The 21,758-nt window shown below is 40.3% G+C and overlaps 1 protein-coding gene across 1 annotated transcript in view; it reads right to left on the reverse strand.

Annotated features, from left to right (window-relative positions):
- The window catches only part of pappaa (pregnancy-associated plasma protein A, pappalysin 1a), a 119,048-nt gene extending 100,223 nt beyond the window's left edge, over positions 1 to 18,825 (reverse strand). Inside the window, exons 1-2 of the mRNA XM_084745800.1 lie at positions 17,286 to 18,825; positions 7,932 to 9,036 (exon numbers count right to left, since the gene is read on the reverse strand). Coding sequence (XP_084601926.1) covers positions 7,932 to 9,036; positions 17,286 to 17,676 — 1,496 coding nt within the window. The 5' untranslated portion in view covers positions 17,677 to 18,825. The remainder of the gene's footprint in view (positions 1 to 7,931; positions 9,037 to 17,285) is intronic.
- Positions 18,826 to 21,758: the final 2,933 nt, after the last annotated feature.

The raw sequence follows: 21,758 nt of genomic DNA on the forward strand, positions 1-21,758 counted from the left end.
TGCCCGCCGTATATTTTGTGCTCTTATTTTGTAAGTGCTTAGATCTTCAGATAAGATGCAGTAACAGAGAGGCTAAAAAAACATGCCTTTACCGCACCTGACCCCAGTGAAATGGGGTTTCACTGATCCCCCTCTTTGATTAAACGTGTACTAACTTGTAAAATAACACTCTGTGCTCTTTTGGGAATCCCCTGTGTCTTACCATCTAGGCATCCCTAATTCAGTGGCTAAATATTGTAATGTTGAGCCTTGGTTTGCATGTGCTGGCATAAAAATGGACCTTGATGAAAGGGTTTGGGGGAAAGTGAAGTGGGGCTCTCAGACATGAATATAAAGTTGAGAAAAGTGTATAAAGTGACAGGATGACGGATGAATGAAAATGTGAAACAACACACAAGTGAGATTGATCACATCTGAGTAGTTACTACAGGTATGTTGCAAAGTTTATTTCCACTTATATAACATGATCAAATATTATTTACGTTATACAAAGAGTTCCCAAACTTTTTCAGGCCCCCAGAATAGCATTAGTCTGTGTTGGGCGCTTTTACTTTAGGTGACACTGAAGTTAAGACGGTTTTAAACTCATAGCTCTTCTTACGTGTGGCATCCATACTTTATGTTTGCTGCATCACATTTGCAAGTTTAACTTGGTCTGGAGTTCTTAGGATTTTTTGCAGCTGAGCTTTTGTCAGCTGGGCTGTTGGTCTGCTCATCAGGTCTTTTTTTTCCTTTTAAAAACATGTCAATTTCTTTTGAGTTCGCACTAAATTTCTGAAGCAGAGCAGCTTTATGGCAGGCGGCAGTCCAAGTCTTCACTGACGGTTTATGATGTGATGAATGATATTTTGACTGGTGGGCAATTAGGAAGAAAGGCACGGCAAATAAGATTTTGATTTTTTTATATACTATCATAAATTATATTTTATCATAATTTACATAATGATATAGATACATATTTTTTTAATTATTGTTGTCTCACATTTTGTTGAGACTCCTGACAACCCTTGGAGGTCCCCACTTTAAAAATCACTGCTTTATACTACCCACCTTTAAAACATACATACATGTACTTACAGTATGTGCTACATTATTTGTTAAGAGTAAATATCATGCTTTTTCATGTTTTTTTTGTTTTGTTTTTAATCACACATCACATTTGTCCCACTTAACTTAGGTGAACTCAGGTAAATATGAGGATAAAAGCAAACATTTCAAAGACTCATGAAGTGCAAGCGAAGTGCACAGTCCTGGAGCATGCTATTTATATTTACTCTCCCACACAATAGCTGCCTTGAAATGAAGTATGTTTACAGTATAATTGAATTGCTGTAAAGTTATAAGGTGTAGTACAGTTCCACTGGACAAAGACACTCGACCTGATTTCCTTTGCATACAGTACAAGCTAAGGAGGAGAGGCTATCACTGACGGTGTGGCCTGCACGCTGGTAAAAATTTCTCTACTGTGCATACTGTCATTTAAAGTTTTATGAAAAATTGCATACAGTGATACTGACATGCAACACAGTTTATGATTAATGACCTTTTGATAAGCGATATGCACAAAATAGCAGCTTCAATTACAGTGTTTGGCTGCCAAAAGCAGTGCAACTGCGTGAGTGGTACGGCTTTGGGTTCAGTGTTAAGCTAGTTTCTCTTTATAGGCCAGTTTTTGCTGAATGCATAAAAGAAATTTCAATTGCTTCATCTTCATTAGACAATTTGATTTGGTTTCGAGACTCAAAAGTTGACCTGAAGAATCTATTTTATATGCGTAGCATTTAAAAAAAAACATTTAAAAATGTGTCCAGCTGCATCAATGTGCTCATTTTCCTTTTTTGCTTAATAATTCTATGTTGGAAAAGCAAATGTCTGCATAAAATATTAAAAGTTGAGCGTAAACTCAAGCTGTCTCATAGCGTATGTTCAATGTAGCCTAAAGGAAGCAATTTAAAAGTCAGTAACACTGGTGTTTGGCAGTGTTCTGGAAGAATTTACACCGGTGAGATAACTCTCCCACTGCGACAAGCCTGCTAAGGTTACCACCAATGCACATTTCATATGCAGCTACACGAAATGTTTCATAACATCTCTACAACCACTGTTGGACAAGTCTCTCTGACTCAAATCACAAGTTGGATAAGGAGCTGCTTAGTGAAGATGCAGTGTTCCCTCAAAACAGACGTTTTGAATAAAGGGTTCAGTGTAGCAAATGCTTTCTTCAAGCCTATGCGAGAGCAACTGGGGGCACTCACTGGGGCCAGGTCTAAGGAGCAAGAGAGAGAGAGAACAGATGATATAAGGTCCCTCTTCCTAATAATTTCAGGAATTTCATTATTTCCTTAGAAAATATTTGTCCAGAGTTTTTGGACATGCATGAGGGGGAAAGGGGTCACAGAGGTTTGATGCTGAAATTATTGAGTCAGCAATGAATAAACGCAGCATTTCTACTGTAGGGTCAAAACCTAACTAATCTGAGTTCAATTATTCTAACGTCCTTGGCCCTGTTTCAAAAATGAAATGTGCATCACATGCCGGACTGATGCACAGGGGAACTCTCAGAGCAAAAACAGGCAGTTTTAGTATAATCAATTTAAAAAAAAAAAGGTCCTTTATGTGTCTGCGTGTGCATCCAGCATATGTGTGTGCATGTTTTTGATTTCACACTTTCTAACAGATTCCTATTAGACAGTGTGAAATCAAAAACATGCACGTCACACGTCATGACAACTGACACTTGGTACCTAGTCGAAGCCAAAATTCTGAAAACGTGATGTTAGTCATTTTTCGACAGTACTGTACGTACTAAGGGTACAATCCTCCACTTCTGACAGGGGCAACATTGTCGAAAACTGTCCTATTCTGCCATTAAATGCCAAAGGAAGAAGAAGAACGCCTACTGGCACAGAAGAATAGCAACTTGTTTAAACTGGCGTCAAGTGCAGCTGCAGCGACAGCTCCACCTCAACTCGCCAAAAAGAAAAACAGTAAGAGCCGTGTATGGGAGTACTTTGAGTTTGTGGCAGATCATCAGGGATTAATAATAAATTCACAAAAAATGCCACTGAAGTCTTCAGATGGAAGGAGGCAACACTTCCAACTTAGCATGAGCAGAATGAGTTTCAATTCGTGTTACTTGTTATCCTTATCCTGAAATACACTTGTTTAGCCTACCATGTTTCAGCTAACGTAATGTAACCATAGCTTGTAGTAGTAGGCAACCGTCCCGACTGGGGTTGGGTATCCATATTGGCACCGGTTCTTACACGACCAGTACCTACTGGGCCAAATGACAATGCAGATTTTGGTACCTCAGTCCGGTGCCACATGCAGTTGACTGAAATAGCTGCCCTCTAAATGGCTCTGGCAGCAGATAGCCTACCCTTAGTTTGTCGTTACTTAGCTTTAGTCCTAACTCCTTACTGTTTTTGTTTTTTAAGGTATTTGGTATCCAGAATCATGGAAGTTCATTGGTTTTGGTATCAACCACTAAATTTCTGGTGACATCCACCACCATACCATAATTCACTGAGGTGGTAGGGTAAGAAGCAGTTGCCGCTCCCATGAATGCACACAAGTTGTGCTCAGTCTCGCCATGCAGAACTTCGGCCAATCAAATAGCAGAAGTTGAGCTTCATTGTGGAACCAATGATCATTGCTGCCCCCCCTGCCCCCCCCCCCAAAAAAAAACTTTATTGCACACATGTTCATATACAGAGATTTGCAAGCTAGTATTGTGTTGTGGACTTTTGGGTGGGTTGTACCAAAGCTATGACGTTCATCCAAGCACCTGCCTCTCATCACAGCATTGGACTGCAGCAGCAGTGGCTGCTTTTAAAAAATGCTTTGGTTTTGCAAGTAGGTGGTTGTCACGGTGGTTAAAGCTCCTTAATGACAACGTTGGTTAATGTTTGTTAGAGGCTTTGGTTAGCTCTCACTATAGAAAGTCTGTACCAAATGGCTTCATTGGGGTGTCTGTAGTGAGCTTGGGCCTTTCAAACACTGTCTTTGTAACTGTCCATCCACATCTTACTCAAACCTCCTCGCCAGTAACCCTTTACCCCGCTTTACCCCGCCCCCGGCGTTCTCTCGCTCTCCATCTCTCACACACCCCTCAACTATTTCCCCATCCCATAGCCCCTGTTCCCCTCTCTTGCCTCTCATCATACATTTTTTCAGCGGAGATGAGCCACTTGGGAAAGACAGGATTTTCCATGCATTTAACCACACCACTTTTCAGACATGTCCTGGGAAAAAAAAAAAAACAAAAAAAAAAAAAAACTTTTTAAGACTTACCAAGAAAGAGAATGTGAGAGAGAAAAACTCAGCGAGGCAGAGAGGGAGAGAAAGGTAAGGTGAGTGCAAAAAACTCAAACATCACTGCGGGGCATCTGTTGTAGGGAGATCCAGGGGTGCACGAGGCACCTCGAATTGCTGTGGTAATGCTTTTATATCTGATACATTTTAAATGGGAGATTATGACTTCATCCATTTGCACCCATATATAATTCAAATAAGCTCATAAATTTGCCTTGTATACATATGTCTGGGGCAACATAGTGTGAAAGCTGGGGTGAACTGGCATGGCAATGACGGTCTCACGGCCAAGAACACTTTTAAAATTGGAGGGGGGCCCTCGGTTCCCCTGTCATCAAGTCAGTCAACACCACAGCCCCTAAACCCATCATTCATCTCTGCCTTTATTACTATACTTGCACTCTCCGCTTTAACCTTCCAGCTTACTCCTCTGATTATTTTTTTCCCTTGCAAGGAAGACACATTCATAGGAACTATGTCAACGCTCGGATTCCAGAGGTCCTGACACGACTGCTCACAGCTAAGAGCAGAGTTTGAAAAGGCAAGATCTGGAGACATGGAACGGACGACTGGATGGTGCAAATTCTGTGTTTGAAAATGAGTCTGAGCGCTTAATTGAATACTGGGGTGAGCAGTCTCAGTCCTGGCAAAAATCTGTAAACCTCTTCATCAGCGCCTTCCTTGACTTATGAACCACAATGACCTTGCCAAGGCATTCTCAGCTGAATTCCCGGGTGTGTCATATTTTCAAAAGACCACCTACAGCATCTGGCAACACAATATCCCATCATAGCCAGATGCAACTTCCCTACCTCCCTAGCGGCCCAAGTAAAGCCCCTCCTTACTCCACTTTCCACTCAGTCCCCTGGTTAAGCAGAAAGACTTCTATCAGCCCCCATGAGAGCACAGGTGAAACCTCGACAACAGGTGCTTTTATAAGTGTGCTATGGCTTTAAAGGGGAAGTGCAAAGTCCTGGTATTTACGCCCAAGCACTCCATTATGTTTTATGGGACGGGGGCTTAAGGTTTAGACGACCAACTGTAAAACACCCAAGTCAAGGGCCCTGGGGATTAGCTCCCCGCTCTGAGCTAGAATACAGCAGGGAGAGGGAGCGGAGGAAAGAGAAAGAGTGGTCCATCCATTAACCTGCCACAGTGAGAGGTATTGACTCAGGAGGGGGAGAGAGACAGAGGCCAAGGGAAAACAGATGACCTATTAGCCTCTGATAAAGCCAGACCAGAACTTCATTTCCCAAAAACATATTGAGGCTGAAATGGGCCTAACAGGCACCTTGCAAAGTTTGTGTATCCATCTTGCTTTTGTTTGGGAGGTTCTTCCAAAAAAGCATTTTTAATTTCAGGAAGGACTCTGATGAGCTCCGATATTATGGGATTGAGCTTCTATCCAGCTGCTCAGATAATACATTCATCTTCCATTGACAGTCAAACGCACACATCAGCCCCTCGAACAACTTATTCAGAGTGCCATTTGTTTTCTGCTCCCTGCACACATAATGTAAATTCACATTGAACAAATTACAGCCCTCCTTTGCTCCAGACATAAGAATGTTCGGCCTTACAATACATACTGTCAGATAACATCAAATACCAGCAAAACCATAAGAAGTGTCAAAACCAAAGGCTGTGAAAACAATGCAAAATATTTCCCTCAGCCAAATGTGGAGGGAGGGAAAGGGGGGGATTATTATCAATGGTATTTTCAGAGGAGAGACTGTTGCAGGACCACAGAGCTGCCTGTGTCCTGTGCTAGCCAGATTTTTGAAAACACTACATCTAAGTGGTAACAGGCGCAAACGCTGCAAAAATAAATGCAGGACCTCACAACCATTGTTCCCCTGCATACGCAGTACATTGTTCATCCAGAATTCCATAATTAAGGAGGAATGTCAAACTGTTTGTAGTGCAGCTCTCCAGACATACCATAATCAAAGCAAAATAAGCAACCACTTGAGGAGATTATATCTATTTTTTTTAGACTGAGAATTCTCTTGTCCTCTTTCTCTCTCTTGCTGGTAACCTTCCATTCACAAGTCCATCCTTCAAACACCCGCAGGGGGAGGTTTGAACATTGCAACGGCAAGCGTTTTGCCAATGGCTGATGTCTAAATGAAGTAGTTTGCCTGCCACTTGATGAATGAGCCTCTAATGATGACTTAGCTGGAAGGGATGTGGTGGGAATCGAGAGATGGAAGCAACGGCGAACCCACCTGCTTTCCCCGTCTGATGTTGTTAATTAGATGTCATTATTTAGCTATTTAGCGGTCATTTTAAACAACGGGATAGTGCCAAACAGACAATGCTCCCAGCTTAACTGTGATTGAAAACAGTCTGGTTTCCTTGATTCATGCTATCAGAAAGACCCAAACAATCCCACACACAAGGGCTGGTAATTGTTCTCCCTTTCGCTTATCCCCACATGACAGTGGCAAGAAATACCGACAAACATCTGAATTTCAGTCATTTTTGCCTCTTTTTCTGGTATAACCATAAAGACCCCCTGCATTTTCCACAAAAATGTCTCAGTCTACTGTGTTGAGTTTCAGTATACCAAGAAACAAACAATCTTGCTATTGGAGGTCTGGCACAAACCTTATTACAGCAAATTCCTGAGATGTATTCTCCTTGCCAGCTTTTACTCATCATCTACAAGCCACAGTGAGATTACCACAAAAGCAAAAAGTTGCATGCATTCATGAAGGTCTCTGTATTCTCCCAAGGTAGCTGCATGAAACCACATAATCCCTTGCTTGATGTACAGTACACCTAGGAGTCTGTAAATCTGGTATTCACGTGCAAGCAAAGTGAAATTCTTCAGTGTTTTTCCTGGAAAATTCATTCAGGCACCCACGTTCAGGGACCCATACCTGCCTCCCCAGGAAACATGTCTTTCAGTGGTTTCCTGGAGAGAGTGGTATGTCTTTGAAAGTATTTCCATTGCTACAAGCAAAAGCCATACTGAACTCTCTTTTCTGACCTCTAATTGCCCTTACACTCTGTTTAGAGTGTCACTCTTTCCAAACCAACTCCCTTCTCCAATCAAGCCAGCTTAATTAGGACCACTGGGTATAGGAGAAGCAGAGTAGAAGAAGCAGGGGAGAGTTGTTGAAAAATTGATACAAAAATGAGCGGTCTGGCCTGTGCATTTGCTACCGGGAAAGTCATCTGCTTGCGTTTGTTTTGCCCTGCTTAAGTGTGGAACACTGATTGAACCAGGCCAAGGCTAGATTGGACTAGCTGCTCCCAGAGGATTTCCCAGGCCACACAGGCTGGGAGTTATGTTACACTCAGCCTCAGCCCAAATGGTCAGGAAACAGTAGGACTAGACATCAAAACCTCTCTTCAGGGACACATGTATGGAAAGATTTGTTGTTTGATTTACTCTAGGCATGTGAGGCCATGGTGTGGAACTGGTTTACCAAAATTATTCAATCATGTCAACCAAAAAATGCATCAAATTAAGCAAGGAATGCTGTGGTTAGTTAAAGCTTTTTGGTGAATCTTTGGTGAGTCTTATGTTTTATAAACAACGACTTAAGAGGATTAGCAGTGCTGAAAACATGTTAACATGCAAGATGTGAAGAAAGTGAACTTACTTGTGTGGAGAAGAGCGGTTGAAGCACGTCTTGGTTACATCCGTCACATTGGGGTTACAGCAGTCGCCAAGATCATAGAAGAAGTTTTCCCAGTTACATTCAGGGTCACATATACCATTCCCCTGCTTGTGCTCAGGGCAGCGGCTCCGAAGGCCAGACATGCAGTCACCTGCATCATACCCCGTCAGTGGATGGTTGCATTCTGGGTCGCATGCATCATCGCCCACTTTGCTGATATCACAGTTGGCTAGAATCAGCCGGTTTCGAAGGGAGGAATTGGTCACATTGTGAATGCTAAGCTCCCAGGTGATGTTGTAGGGACTAAAGGCATCATTTAGCTGCTGGTGCTGCAGGCTGATCTGGTGGTCTGATACAGTCGGCCTCATCCGTGCGTCGTCCCAAATGTTTATGACGCGATATCGTACTTTCTTGGGCCGACGGAAGTTCCAAAGGTCGTTGTAGTTTTTGATGACCTCAATATTGTCGCACACAGTTTGACCACAAGTTGGAGGCTCTAGCGTTGTGTCCAATAATCCCTCTGAGTTTCCAACTCCACCGCCACCCGGAAACCATAATCGTCCACCTCCACTGTGCTCAGGCTGAGGAAAGCTACCATCTTTTACAGTCAGCCACTTCCGGCCTGGGTGCTCAAAAGTTTCACGAATGACCAGCTGAGGTAGATCTTGGGGGTCCTCGTGGCCCTGCATATCCCTGATAATCTGCCTCTGCCCTCGGGCCTGCCTCCATAGACCCACCCTCTCCACTGCCCCTCTGTAATTATGATTCAGTGCATTCCCTCCAATCATCAGCACTTTGCACTTTTTGGTCAAATGGCTAAAAACATCACCCGACTGCTCCCGACTGACACCCACTTGGGCGCCATTGACAAAGAGCTTCATGTACACGCCATCATATGTGACAGCAACATGTGCCCATTGATTGGGTACGTAGCGGGTGTTGGAATGGATGGAGGTCACTTTGTGGGCACGGTCAGTTTTAAGGGAGAAGAAGAAGCGGGGGTCACGATTTCCGTGTTCACTAACCGCCTGGATGCCAAGCAGCCAGCCTCGGTCACTGGAGGCGTAGAAACATTTGTCGTATAGGCCTGGAGAGACAGAATGAAAAAAGTCAATTAATATGTGTTATTTATTTATTTATTTATTTATTTATTTATTGTCAGGTGTGAATGTGAATGTGAACATGAGAGAAAATGAACAGCAATGAGCAATATGGTTGAGTACCATTGACATTTGAACCAGTACCAGTACCTGGAATTCAGTAGAGGTACCCAAAGATTTTTTTTTCAGTGCTTGACTCTTTTATTAGGGACAAATGTAATTTCAGTTGTAAAAAATAAATCCAAAGTCATATATTTCAACATGGTATTTATTAACAACATTTTGTTATTTATTTAAAACATTTTGGGGTTTTTTTACTGTTTCATGTTCACTTTCAGGAATCATGTGAAGTTACTGCTGATGAAAACCCGACATTTACTGATTTTGGTGCTTCATAATAAAAATTTTGTTAAAAAAATAACGGACTTATTGTGAAGAATTTCTAGGAAATTAAATTATTTTTTCCATAGTTTTAAAGCCGCTTGACAAGCTAGACATCTTTTAAGCGGGTAGCCCTGTTGTAATGGAGATGTAAATCCCTGCTGTGCTGGGCTTATGTGCTGAGTCAAACTGAGTCAGCACATGTGTGTGGAAAAGGGGCTTAAGTTACTCTCTCACCTAGATAGGCTCTTGGGTACTGCAATTTGGCACCAATTGATTTAATGTGAATTGGTATTCAGTAGTACCAATGTAATTCGGTAGTTACCCTTCAGAGTTCTGAGTTCAATGCCCAGCCCTAACGAGCATTGCTCATTGGTCACCTGTAAGAGAGCTGACACTTTCACTCCGAATTTTATCTAGTCAGTAACAGAAATTTTTGAGATATTCACTGGCACATGCAATCCTTATTGCTAATTTTATTTCAGCGTTTGTTGGTCAATATGCCAGTAAGATTTCAGTGTATACATTTTAAATACTAAAGATTACTGGAATATTCTGAAAAGTGTTATTTCCAGAGGGAGACTGAAAACATAGTTGAAATTAGGGGTCAAATGTAGTAACATGATGTATATTTTTTGATATCTAAGTACGTGTTGCCCTGGAAATTGGGTTGAAGTGCATGTTTAGCTAAGGGAGACCCCATGGAAATCTCTCTGTATAGGCTTTTCGTGAACACTGAGCGCATTTAAAGCTGTTCGTGTAAATGTCCCTTGCCAGTGGGGTAGCCAGAAAAGGCTAGTTTTCTGCTAAAGTCTTGTTTTTGTAGAGGCACCAAAACACCTTTTTCCTGTTTCACTTGGACCGTGTGTGTCAGCTTCAGCATGGTAATGTGTTTTCACTTCTTAGGGGATCTCTGAATGTTAACTGTTTGTTTGTTTAGCGCTTGTTGAGGTACGTGTGTGCAGGCACACAAATTCATGCCTGTGTGTGTGTGTTGGTTAAGGCATGTTCGTGACTATGTGCATATATCCATACGGTCCAGTGAGAGTGTGCAAAGATTCCAAAGCACCTTGGCATGCCTCACAAGGTCCATCTCAGTATGTGGAAGTCTGTGTGTTCACAGGTGATTCTAAGGAGGGAGCAGGACTTCACTCTTGTCACAAGAATTACATTCTTGGGATTTGCTGTCAGGGCAGCACTTCTAACCATGAGCCTTCTGGCAATTATAGTATATATCTACAAAGAGACACTCAATCTGTGACCTGCAAACCCAGCCCATTTAGCTATGCACTGTCCTTTACAGTTGCTTCTGGGATCTGTGCATCACATGCCTGTAAATCCCCTTTGTATTTGTCTCTGCTACCTTTACTATGGTCTGAAATTATAAGCTGATTACCATAGTGATGATCACATCTTTTCCTCAACGTACTTGCTCACTCAGATGACTTTTTTTCCTCATCGATTAGGCTACCTGAGCCTGCAATAAGGGGCCGGCTAATGGTGATTGCACGGACATCTTGCTAACTTGACCTGTTTCTAATTAGATACACACTCCAGTATGCATTCATTAACTTGGTATTTCAATGGACTAATGTTCAAAGAGCGAGGGTTGGGTTCAGCGTCAAGGTCAGTCCTTTGGAGGATGACGTTTTCAGGCTTTCCACTACACTGGAAGGAAAAAGCCTTCCATCTGTCAGCTAGTGCACTCAAGGCTAAAAGGTGTGCTAAAATGCTCGTAGGGCTCCTAGTGTAAACAGCTGTCATAATTCTGCCATGCTCAATTAATCTAACACACTACACTTTTCCAGACCCTGCACTGCGCCTCCTCTGGCTCACACAAATACACCTACACACACACACATGTGCGCATACTTACACAGACATGCTTATATACATGTTCATGGGCAAATACACGCACTCTCATATACGCACAGAGAAACTGAAAAGCTGAAGTACACATTTGTGTCCTCTCAGAAACACACACACACGCAAAGGGATTTGCATGTGCGCACGCTACGGTAGAGAGCTGTTCCTGTCAGGTTCAAAGGCAACCTTCCTCGCACTTGCCATTTGTCTTCTTCCAAGAAAAACACACTCAGGAAAAAAGAATAAAGTAAAAAAAAACCCACACATACACACACAAAGAAAAATGTCACAAGGACTTGATAAAAAGCAGGGAGGAAGGGAACAATGAAGACTCCGTTTACTTTTGAGCTGTTCTGGCTCTGAAAGGTCAAAGAAAGGCACTTTTCATAGTCATACTAAAGTGACCGCCACAGCAGTCTCCCCAAGGAGACAATGGAAAATTCCATTAATATTTTAAAAACAGGCTTAACGAACATAACAAGGATATTGATTCTAAAAATGTCATCGCAGCACTTGAAAACACTTGACTTTAAACATTTGACTTGGCTGTCAAGTTTCACTCTGAATCACTTCAACTAAACAAGTCATAAATGATCTATGATAACAGCACTTAAACATGTTTTTCAATGTTAGATCACATAAATTTACACCACTTTTTTCTGCATTATAACTTACAATGTGATACTGTCATCACAGAAAAGCTTACCAGTAGATGTAAGCACATTAATCTGAACTTTGGGGTAACACTTTTCCAAACACTCATTAAAGGGATAGTTCATATTATTTGAAGTGGGGTTGCATGAGGTACTTATGGATAGTCAGTGTATCACCTACAGTAGACGGAGGTTGACACGCCCCCAGTTTGGAGAAGCAAAGAGGAGTACCAGCATGGAGGCTAAGTACTTCTGTGGAGAGAAACTGCCAAATATCACTCTCTCCAAAGCAACCAGACTCCTAAAGGACAAACAGTAATTTTACTTTGCAGAACACAGGAGTTTCTGGACTACTGCTGCCTCAATGTTTTAGTTTGTTAGTGTTAAACTAATCTTTTAAAACACCAAAGCAACACACAAACTAACCGATTGCAGCAGTGGTAGCCCACCAGCTCCTGTGTTCTTCAAGGTAAAACCATGTTTTTTTCCTTAAGGAGTCTGGTTGCTTTGGAGAGATGGATATTTAGCTTATACAATGGCGGTTTCCCGTCAGAAGAGACGGTCTGACAGCAAGGTTAAGTGGTGAAAATAAACTTAAACTGGCATTGTCTTTTTTGGGTGGACCTTTAGGTGGTTAACATGGTACTGGTACTCCTCTCCTACTGTAGTTAATACACTGACTGAACCTCATTCAACCCCACTTCAAATAATCCGAACTATCCCTTTAAGGCACAGCAAGCCACTCATGACCATGATAATGTTTCAAACTAATAAGAGGACCGTGAAGATGTTTCTGGTTGATTGCTGAGGATAAGTGTCACTCTCAGTGTTCAGCCCCTCTTCAAACTCCAACCACTTGCCAGGTAATTAGTCATGATCTCAAGATTATTCATCCTCCTCTTAGTATCACATTTGATTATGATGAAACAGGAAGGGGATCCATTCCACAAAAAAAGGACCCCCAACAAGCAAAATTTGTTTTTGAACAAATGTTTGTCTGTATCATCACACCAGATGATAGCACCAAAATATATCTGTTATCTCAGCAATTATCTGCCAACGTCTGCAAATAATTGTCCCCGGCAGGTCATGGAAGAGAGCCACTGTTCTCCTTGTGATTTATTTTCCTCTTCCTTTGATGCGGGACAGCCCAACATGACCCGGATACAAGGGCTAATAGGGCACAACAAAGTTTGCATAACATTTGAACACAGAACTTGATGTTCTGATTGTGTGGTCGTGTGTGTGAGTGTGGATGGGTGGGTTCGTGCATTTACGTGTGTGCATATGTGTGTGTATAAACTCTTACACCATTTCTAATGTGTTTAAACCTGGGATCAATTCTGACCACATGTAATTGTCACACACGGGAAATGACAGCACAGGAAAAGCTCTTTTTTCCTCATAGTTCACTTTAAAGGGCACAAGACAATCCATACTTGTATTTGATGATGGTTTGATCAGTCATCTGTGGAGAATAAAGTAACAGCTATTGATCCCTGAACATTCTTTTCTTCAGCCAAAGGTGGTCCTGCTCTAGCTCACCAAAGAATTTCTGTAAGAAAGCTGGTCAACTCCAAGTGAACAACTTAAAGGGATAGTTCACCCCAAAATCAAAATCATGTATTCCTCTTACTTGCAGTGCTATTCATCCATCTAGAGGGTTTTGGAGATATCAGCCATCGAGATGTCCACCTTCTCTCAACTATAATGCAACTAGATGGCACTAGATTGCTTGTTGTGCTTATAGCGAATGTCTATTTGTAGAAATCAGTAGCGGATGTAAACACTCATGGTAACCTCCTCTTCTGTCCGAGTTGTATCGTTAGCACCACTGAGCTAGCTGGCATGGCAATACAGTTGGCAGATGTAGTTGAGTAGAAAGACAATAGCACATACATGAAACTGCTCACAACAAGGTCTGTGGATTATCTCGGGAAACCAGATCATGATTTCTGGAAAGAGACACTGCTGTTGAGTTTTTCAAATGTAGCTTTTGGCGCTTTGGCCACATTCAAACAGAATCAGACGTTGCAGCAATTAGCTGTAGGGTTATTTGTGCTTAGAACATAACCACCGTGAAACATGATGTGAAACCGCTGATTCACTGGCTTTCTTGCTAGCAGTGCTATCTCACCTCATTCAGCCTCTACCTTGCATGACCACAGCTGCTCTCTCTCTCTCTCTCACACACACACACACAGACACACAAACCAAAGGAATCTTCTTGATGTCACTATTTAGCAGTATAACACTGCAAGCCAGACCCAGATGTTGAAGCTGGATGGTAGAGATATGCCTCTATCAATATCTAGGCACCACTGAATTGCTCCTTGCAGTAATTTTGGTCAAAAACATTTAAATGCAACCACTGTTGTCTTTCAGTGTCCTGTCAATGCCTACCTATAGCAAAAGATCTCTCTTTACTGCCAAAATATTTAATATATGAATTAAGCAGATCATCAGGGTGAAAGTGAGAATTATATACACAAATCTACTATTTTGTAATTTATTCCAACATGTAATTTATACCAGCATGTGCTGTAATCTCGCTCAGCACTCCTCTGGCAGCAGCATCTCTCTCCATCTCCTCTCACACCGTACAACTCAGGGAGGAAAATGCCAGTTTTTACTTTGCTTATTGTACCCACCAACTGGGACATGAAATATTCACCATTACGCCTGATTCTTCCTTAACTGGGCCTAATGATGTCCTCTTGATGAGCTGTAATGTTAGCACCACTGAGCTAGCTAGCATGCTGATTCGGTTGGCAGGTGTAGTTTGGTACAAGGAAAATAGTTCCCACATGAAACTGCTCAGTCTGTGGATTATCTTGAGTAACCATGTCATGATTTGTGGAAAGAGACATTGTTGCTGAGTTTTTCAAATGTATTTTTGGCGCTTTGAACACCACAAGCCAAGTGCCATCGAGTTCTATTATATTCAAGTGAAGGCAGACATCTCTAGAGCCAATATCTCAAAACCTCAGCAACTCACACCAAAAATGTCTGGATGGATAAATAACACCGTGGGTAAGAGGAAAAACATGTTTTTTATTTTAGAGTGAAGTGCCCCTTTAAGTTGATTACATTATCCAACCAGAAAAAAACATATGCAAATGCAACTTTAATAGCCTCTAACTTGAAATTTGTATTTCTCATTCATTGTTACTAAATGAGGATATTTCACAGAGTTATAAGAACTGTGTTTGTGCAAGACGCAACTCAAAAACAAAGACTGAGTCACCAGAGCTGGTCAAGGATGCAAAAGTATCAGACCACTCCAGGGCTTCCAGTTTTCATTTTTCAAGCAGAGACTGAGCTCACTGTATGATGATCCCCCACCGATCGCACAGAAAACAACAACATAAGTCAAAAGGTAAATTGAAATGTGGAGGAAAGAAAGCAAAGAACAAATGAAAAAGAAAGAGAGAGACAGAAAGAGAAACAGCGGTGGTCAAAACAACACAGTAAAAGGAAAAAAACAGCTGCTGCTGCTGCAAACAACACTGTGCTGGGATCAAAACAAGGGGATGGAGCATTTTTAGAGGCACTGGGATTTTTGAGGTCTGAATTGGATTTAAAAGATTAGGCTTTATTGAATTTGTTTGGTCATCCTATTTGTTCTCTAAGGTCCCCTCACTGACCACGCTGATGTGAGCACAATGTGAGTAAATCTTAAAAAATTTACACACAAGATCATACATGAGTGGTAATCTCTAGTAGAAGCAGAAGCCAGCACAATATGAGGAGGCACAACAACAACACCTGCATAAAATAACATAATAAAACCCATAATGTTCACTTTTTTTCTGCTAAGATTGTGTCTGAGATCAGTGTGATGTTGTTGTTGTACTAGACTGCATTATACTGTACAGATGTTGCTGTTATTGTGTCCATCCACTGTAAATCTAAGAGTCACTCAGGTCACAACAGACCCTCTCACCCCCCTCTCCCCCTCAGTTTGAGACTCTTACAAGGGATTGGTTTTGCAGAGTGTGTCCCTGCCAACTGGCGAGCACTGCCTAAAAGTCTACTGTATTTCAACACACACATATACACACACACATAAGTGATTATTTATGTGTGTGGTGAAGTGTGTGTGAGGGGGTTGTTTTGAAAGAGCCAGACAGATAGAACATAAAGGAGCATGTAAATTTACTCATATGGTTCAGCAACGTCTCCAAATGTGCAGACTGGCATACTGAGGAGTTCAATTCAGTTCAGTTCAGTTCAAAGGCAGCCATCTGCACGGGTAGTACTGTAGCAGGCAATGAGTTGTGTATGCAACGCTCCCTATCGGCAAGGAAAAGCAACAAAAAAAAAAACTGTCCTATACTGTAATGCACAAAAGCAGCTATTGGTCAAAAAAACAGATGATGCAGGACAGTTTAACACCTTTCTGGTGCTCCTTTACGCATGGCTGCAGGACAAAAAGCAGTGCGCACAAGTGGCAACTACAAGGTGTCAAGCTTTCCTCCGACGACAGGGATCTGCTCAAGTGTCCTCCTCTGCGCAGTCAGTGGAGAGAGATGCATCATCACTATCTGATTGTGCCTTAAATTAGAAACTCGCCGTGATTTCTGCACAATTGTCTGCGTTTTTTTGGAGAGACTGTCTGTGCACGACACCATGAAAGCACTAACACAAGCAGGACATTTTCGGGGCAGCAGAAAGGGGGGGAAACCCTGGCATCTCTCGGTCCTGTCCCGTAACTCCGGTAGCCAATCCAAAGGTGTCGATTTTTGGGGGACACTCAAGCTTTACAGCCTGGAGCTGCGTGCACTTTGAGCGCCTTCACTATACACTACACTATACAGCAGCCCTCTCTCCCGCTTTGTGCCTGACGTGACGTGCTCGCTCACAAAGTTTTGGCCATTACATCATAGTTTTAAAATAGCCAGAGAAATTACATTTTACGCACAGTGACATCAGCTGCCGGTCAAATGATGCAGCCGCTTATATCTGCTGCTCCTCACTGAGATTTTACGATCACAACCCGCATAAATCATCATTTTCAAAGTGGGGAAAATGAATTTGCAAAATGAAATCAAACCGCAGCGATTTTCTCTCTGCAAGGTGGCCAACTTGATCAAAATCTTCAGTGACCCTGTGCTTGCACTACCTAAAATATCCGCTATACTTTTCAGAGCATTACATCATTGTCTAGTCTGATAGATGAACTCATTTTCAACTCGCTGAAACTGCATGTTGCTTTGTTGGATACACTAACATGACACTGGGATCAAATGCTGCACATTTGCATGTTTAGTTCACATTTTCATTTGTAACTTTCAGTAATAATAACAGGAGTTAATTAGATGGAGGATGTGTACCTGCAATCACTGTGGGTGATCGTTGACCTCCCTCCGGTTTGATCCACATCTCCAGAGTGAAATTTCCTCTGGGTATCTCCACGCCGGGCTTGAGCCGTAGCTGGTCCCCTCTGCCGGTGAAATATACAGCTTTCCCCCGGTTTGGAGAGTTTTCCTCCGCCTGTGAGGAGCGCCGACGCTGGCGAAGCACCCGCCGCTCCAAGCCGGGCAAAGAGCGTTTGCCCCGGGGCAGACGTGTGGCACAAGCCCCTGGGATGGTGGCTTTCGCCTCCCTAATGCGCACCAACTCCCTCTTGGATCTCCCCTTTCTCCGGACTGTCCCGCACTCTGATCCAAAACACAAGATGAGAATCACCAGGCAAGACACCCAGGGAGATGTCCAAAGTTTCATTTTTCGGGAGAGGAAATGGCAAAAAATATTTAAAATAAAAGAAAGGAAAAAAAATAAAAAAATAAAAGAAACAACGGAATAAGTAGAAAAAAAATGTATGTCCACAATGTTCTCCTCTTCGAGTTTTTCCTTGTCTTTTTTTTTTTTTTTTTTTTACAGCGGCAGAATGTCAAAGCGTAGAAACTGTCTAAATAAACCCATAAAGCTATGCTGTTTTTCCCTCTTTATAATGCTAAGCCACGACCCCCTCTCTTAAGCAAAACTACTCTGGAGACATTCAGGGGACACAGGAATATTTGATTCATGTATGTGTTCCACGGTGCCTTTTCAATGGGTCCCATTTAGCCAAAGGGATGACTAATAAGTAATCAATCAAGAGGGGGGTCCGGCCGATGCCCCCCTCATCCCCTTTGGACGGTAGGAGTTACTCGCAGAAATCCACAGTTGTCCGCCAAGCTCCTGTCACACCTTTTTGTTGTTTCCTTATCCTACCCGTAAAACAGCATGAGAAATGGCACATATTAAATTCCAAAGAAAAGTGACAACAAAGCGACCTCTCATATTTATTACAGGAAACAAAGAGGTAAATTGTGCGCAAAAATTGGAATCCAAACTTCCCCTTTTGCCTGTGTGCCTGTACAAAAGTTGCACTATAATATCTGGTGAGACGAATGAGAGGAAGAGGGACAGGGAGCTGCAGAAGAAGAAGAAGGAGAAGAAGAAGAAGAAGAAGTAAGCATCGCGGTCCTCATTGATTGCCTGGAGCAGATACACTTGGAGGAGTCGCAGCTCGTCGTCCGCTTTAGAGGCAGTTTCTCTCTAAGTCTTTTTAAGAACAACTCATGTTTCAAATGTTCCGGGGCTGTGTGTGTGTGTGTGTGTGTGTGTGTGTTTTCTTTTTTTTTCAAAGTGGGAAGTCACACAGGTAGGCAACTCTCACTGACGGTAATTCTCTCTGTGGCACATAGTGATAGGATGGTGTTTACGGAGTTTGAAAGGCGTATATGTATCCCTCTAGCGGTTACAATTTAAACAATCCAACACTTCCAACCAAGTGCACAACACAGGACCAAAAACCAAGCAGCCTGAGAACACGAGAGAATTATTACTGTCCCCTCTGGAAGCTCTGTTTTAAAGTTTATTTCATTCTCAAAATCAGTTTTAACCACCGGTATTCCTCTAGATATAAACTTAAGCTCAGTTAAACATGTCTATAAATGTTAATGTTTAAAATATACTGTAAAATATGCTATAACATATATACAAAGTTGGCCAGTATTTTCAATTGTTAAATATATTTAAAATACGTATTTAATTACTTTTGAGCATTTTATCATTTGTATTTTTGCTGGGCAGAAAAAATAAGGTGTCATTTAAAACAAAATACAAAAAAACAAAAACAAAACAAAACAAAAAAACAATCAAATTTGAAATGCTTAATATAAGAGCCAGACAGATATATCAGTTAGTCAATATTATTGGCCCGATATTGGTCTGACACACCACTATCAGTCTATATGGATGCAGATTGTTTTTATTTATTTGGATCATTTTAAAGGCAGAATTTGTGTATATTAGATCATATTTCCCAAATTCAGATTGTTCTATTTGTGTGTTTTTTTTTTATTTATACTTATTTAAAAAAAAATACCAGCAAAAGTTTACTGTTTCTCTCATTTTGGATTTTACGAATAAAGATTTTTGCCGATATATCGGTATGCAAATTTTTTAACTTCCTAATATCGGCATCAGCCCCAAAAATCTCGTAGCGACAGACAGATCCATAGTGATAAGGTGTTGTTTTTTTCCAATTAAGTCCACAGGACCAAAACCAAGCAGCCTGAAAAGATTAAAGAATTATTACTGTCCCTTCTGAAAGCTCTGATTTAAAGTTTATTTCATTATCAAAATCACAATTTTAACCACCGGTATTTCTCTAGATATAAACTAAAGCTCAGTTAAACAGATTTAGCAATGTAAATGTTTAAAATATACTGTAAAATATGCTATAACATATAGACAGAGGTGACCAGTTTTTTTTTTAGTTGTTAAATATATTTAAAATAGATATTTATTTACTTTTGAGCATTCTATCATTTGTATTTTTGCTGGGTAGAAAAAAATAAGGTGTAATTTAAAACAAAATACAAAAACCAATCAAATTTCAGAGTTTGTATTTTTGCATTTTAAAAACTTAAAATAAGAGCCAGACAGATATGTCAGTTAGTCAGTATTATTGGCCCAATATTGGTCTGACACACCTCTATCAGTCTGTATGGATGCAGATTGTTTTTTTATTTATTTGGATGGTTTTAAAAGCAGAAATTTGTGTATATTTGACATATTTCCCTAATTCAGATTGTTCCATTTGGGTTTTTTTCATTTATACTTATTTCTAACTAGTAAAAATAGCAGCAAAAGTTTACTGTTTTCTGTTATTTTGGATTTTATAAATGAAGATTTTCACTGATATAATAATATCAGAATTGTTTAACTTTCCTAATATCGGCTTTAGCCCCAAAAATCCAGTAGCAACAGATAGATCCATAGTGATAAGGTGTTGTTTATGGAGTTTTAAAAGCGTATGTATCCATCAGGCAACACTTCACACAACACTGGACTATAACCAAGCAGGCTGAGAACATTGAAAGAATTATTACAATCTTTCTTGTTCTTTGTTCAAATCCATCCTGAAAGTTCTGCTTTAAAGTTGATTTCATTTTCAAAGTAACAGATTGAGGCACTGACGCACATTAAAGCTTAGTTTAATGTATCTATTTGTGTAAATGTTGAATTTTTACTGTAAAATGCAACATAGAGGCTGGAGAGACATGGATATGTATTTAATTTCTTTTGAATGTTTTGTAATTTGTTTCTTGCTGGGCAAAAAAAAAAAAGATGTAAAGTGAAGCAAAACACTTTAAGAGCTTGTGTTTGTGTTTTTGAAATACTTAAAATTTGACCCTGATATAGATATAGACAGATATATCAGTCAGCCGATATTATCGGCCCATACGTTGTCAATTTTTTTTTCACATATTGGTTTCATTTATTCATTCATTTATTCATTCATTTGTTTGTTTGTTTGTATGTTTATTGGCAGCAATTTACGTATATTTGATTATATGTTCTTAACTCGAGTGGTTCTGTTTGTTTTTTTTGTATTTACGTTTTTTTATCATTATTAAAAATACCTGTAAAAGTTCACTGTATTTTATATTTTGCTGGGCAGAAAAAAATATTTGATGTAATTTGAAACAAAATACTTTAAAAGCCATACAGATATATCCATCTGATATTATTGGCCCAATATTGGAAAAGATATCTACTTCAGTCTATATTGATATCGGTGTAAATGTTGTCAGATATTTTTTTACAACACACAGTGCAGATTCTTTTTTGTTTGTTTGTTTTGTTCTTTAGTTTGATAAGCAGCATTTTGTGTGTATTTTATTTTTTAAATTAATTCAAGTAGTTCTATTTGTTGTTTTTTATAATTATTAAAAATGCCAATAAAAGTTTACAGTTTCAATGACCTGACCTCAGTTTGGATTTTATATAAATATAGTGGCCAATATATCGATGTATGTTTTTTTGTTGTTTTTTTTCTTTTACTCCCCGATATTGGCATCAGCATTGGTCCCCAAATCCAGTATTGGTTGGGCTCCTCTTGAAAAAAAAAAACAAAAAAACAAAAAAACATTAACAGGTTGTATTTATTTATAAAATTTAGTTATTTAGTTTAACAGCATTTTGTATTGTATATTTGATTATATGTTCTTATTTTAATTTGTTCCATTTGTTTTCTTTTAAAGTATAGTCACATATAATTATTTGAAATACTAATAAAAGTGCTTTGATCTTATTGTGAAATAAAGTGAAGCATATCACTCGATATATGGATATCTGACTTTCTTTCTTTTTTAACTTCTTAACATCAGTATCGATATTGGCCCCAAAAATCCAATATCAGTCAAGCTCTACTTAAAATACATTATTCAGTCATTAGTAATTTATTAATAATTCTATTCAGTTTAAATACTCAGTATGTAAATTCTGGTATGACGGATCTCTCTCACATT

Source organism: Lutjanus erythropterus, chromosome 20 (assembly GCF_056507025.1).
Source record: "Lutjanus erythropterus isolate fLutEry1 chromosome 20, fLutEry1.hap2, whole genome shotgun sequence".
In the NCBI taxonomy this organism is placed as follows: domain Eukaryota; kingdom Metazoa; phylum Chordata; class Actinopteri; order Lutjaniformes; family Lutjanidae; genus Lutjanus; species Lutjanus erythropterus.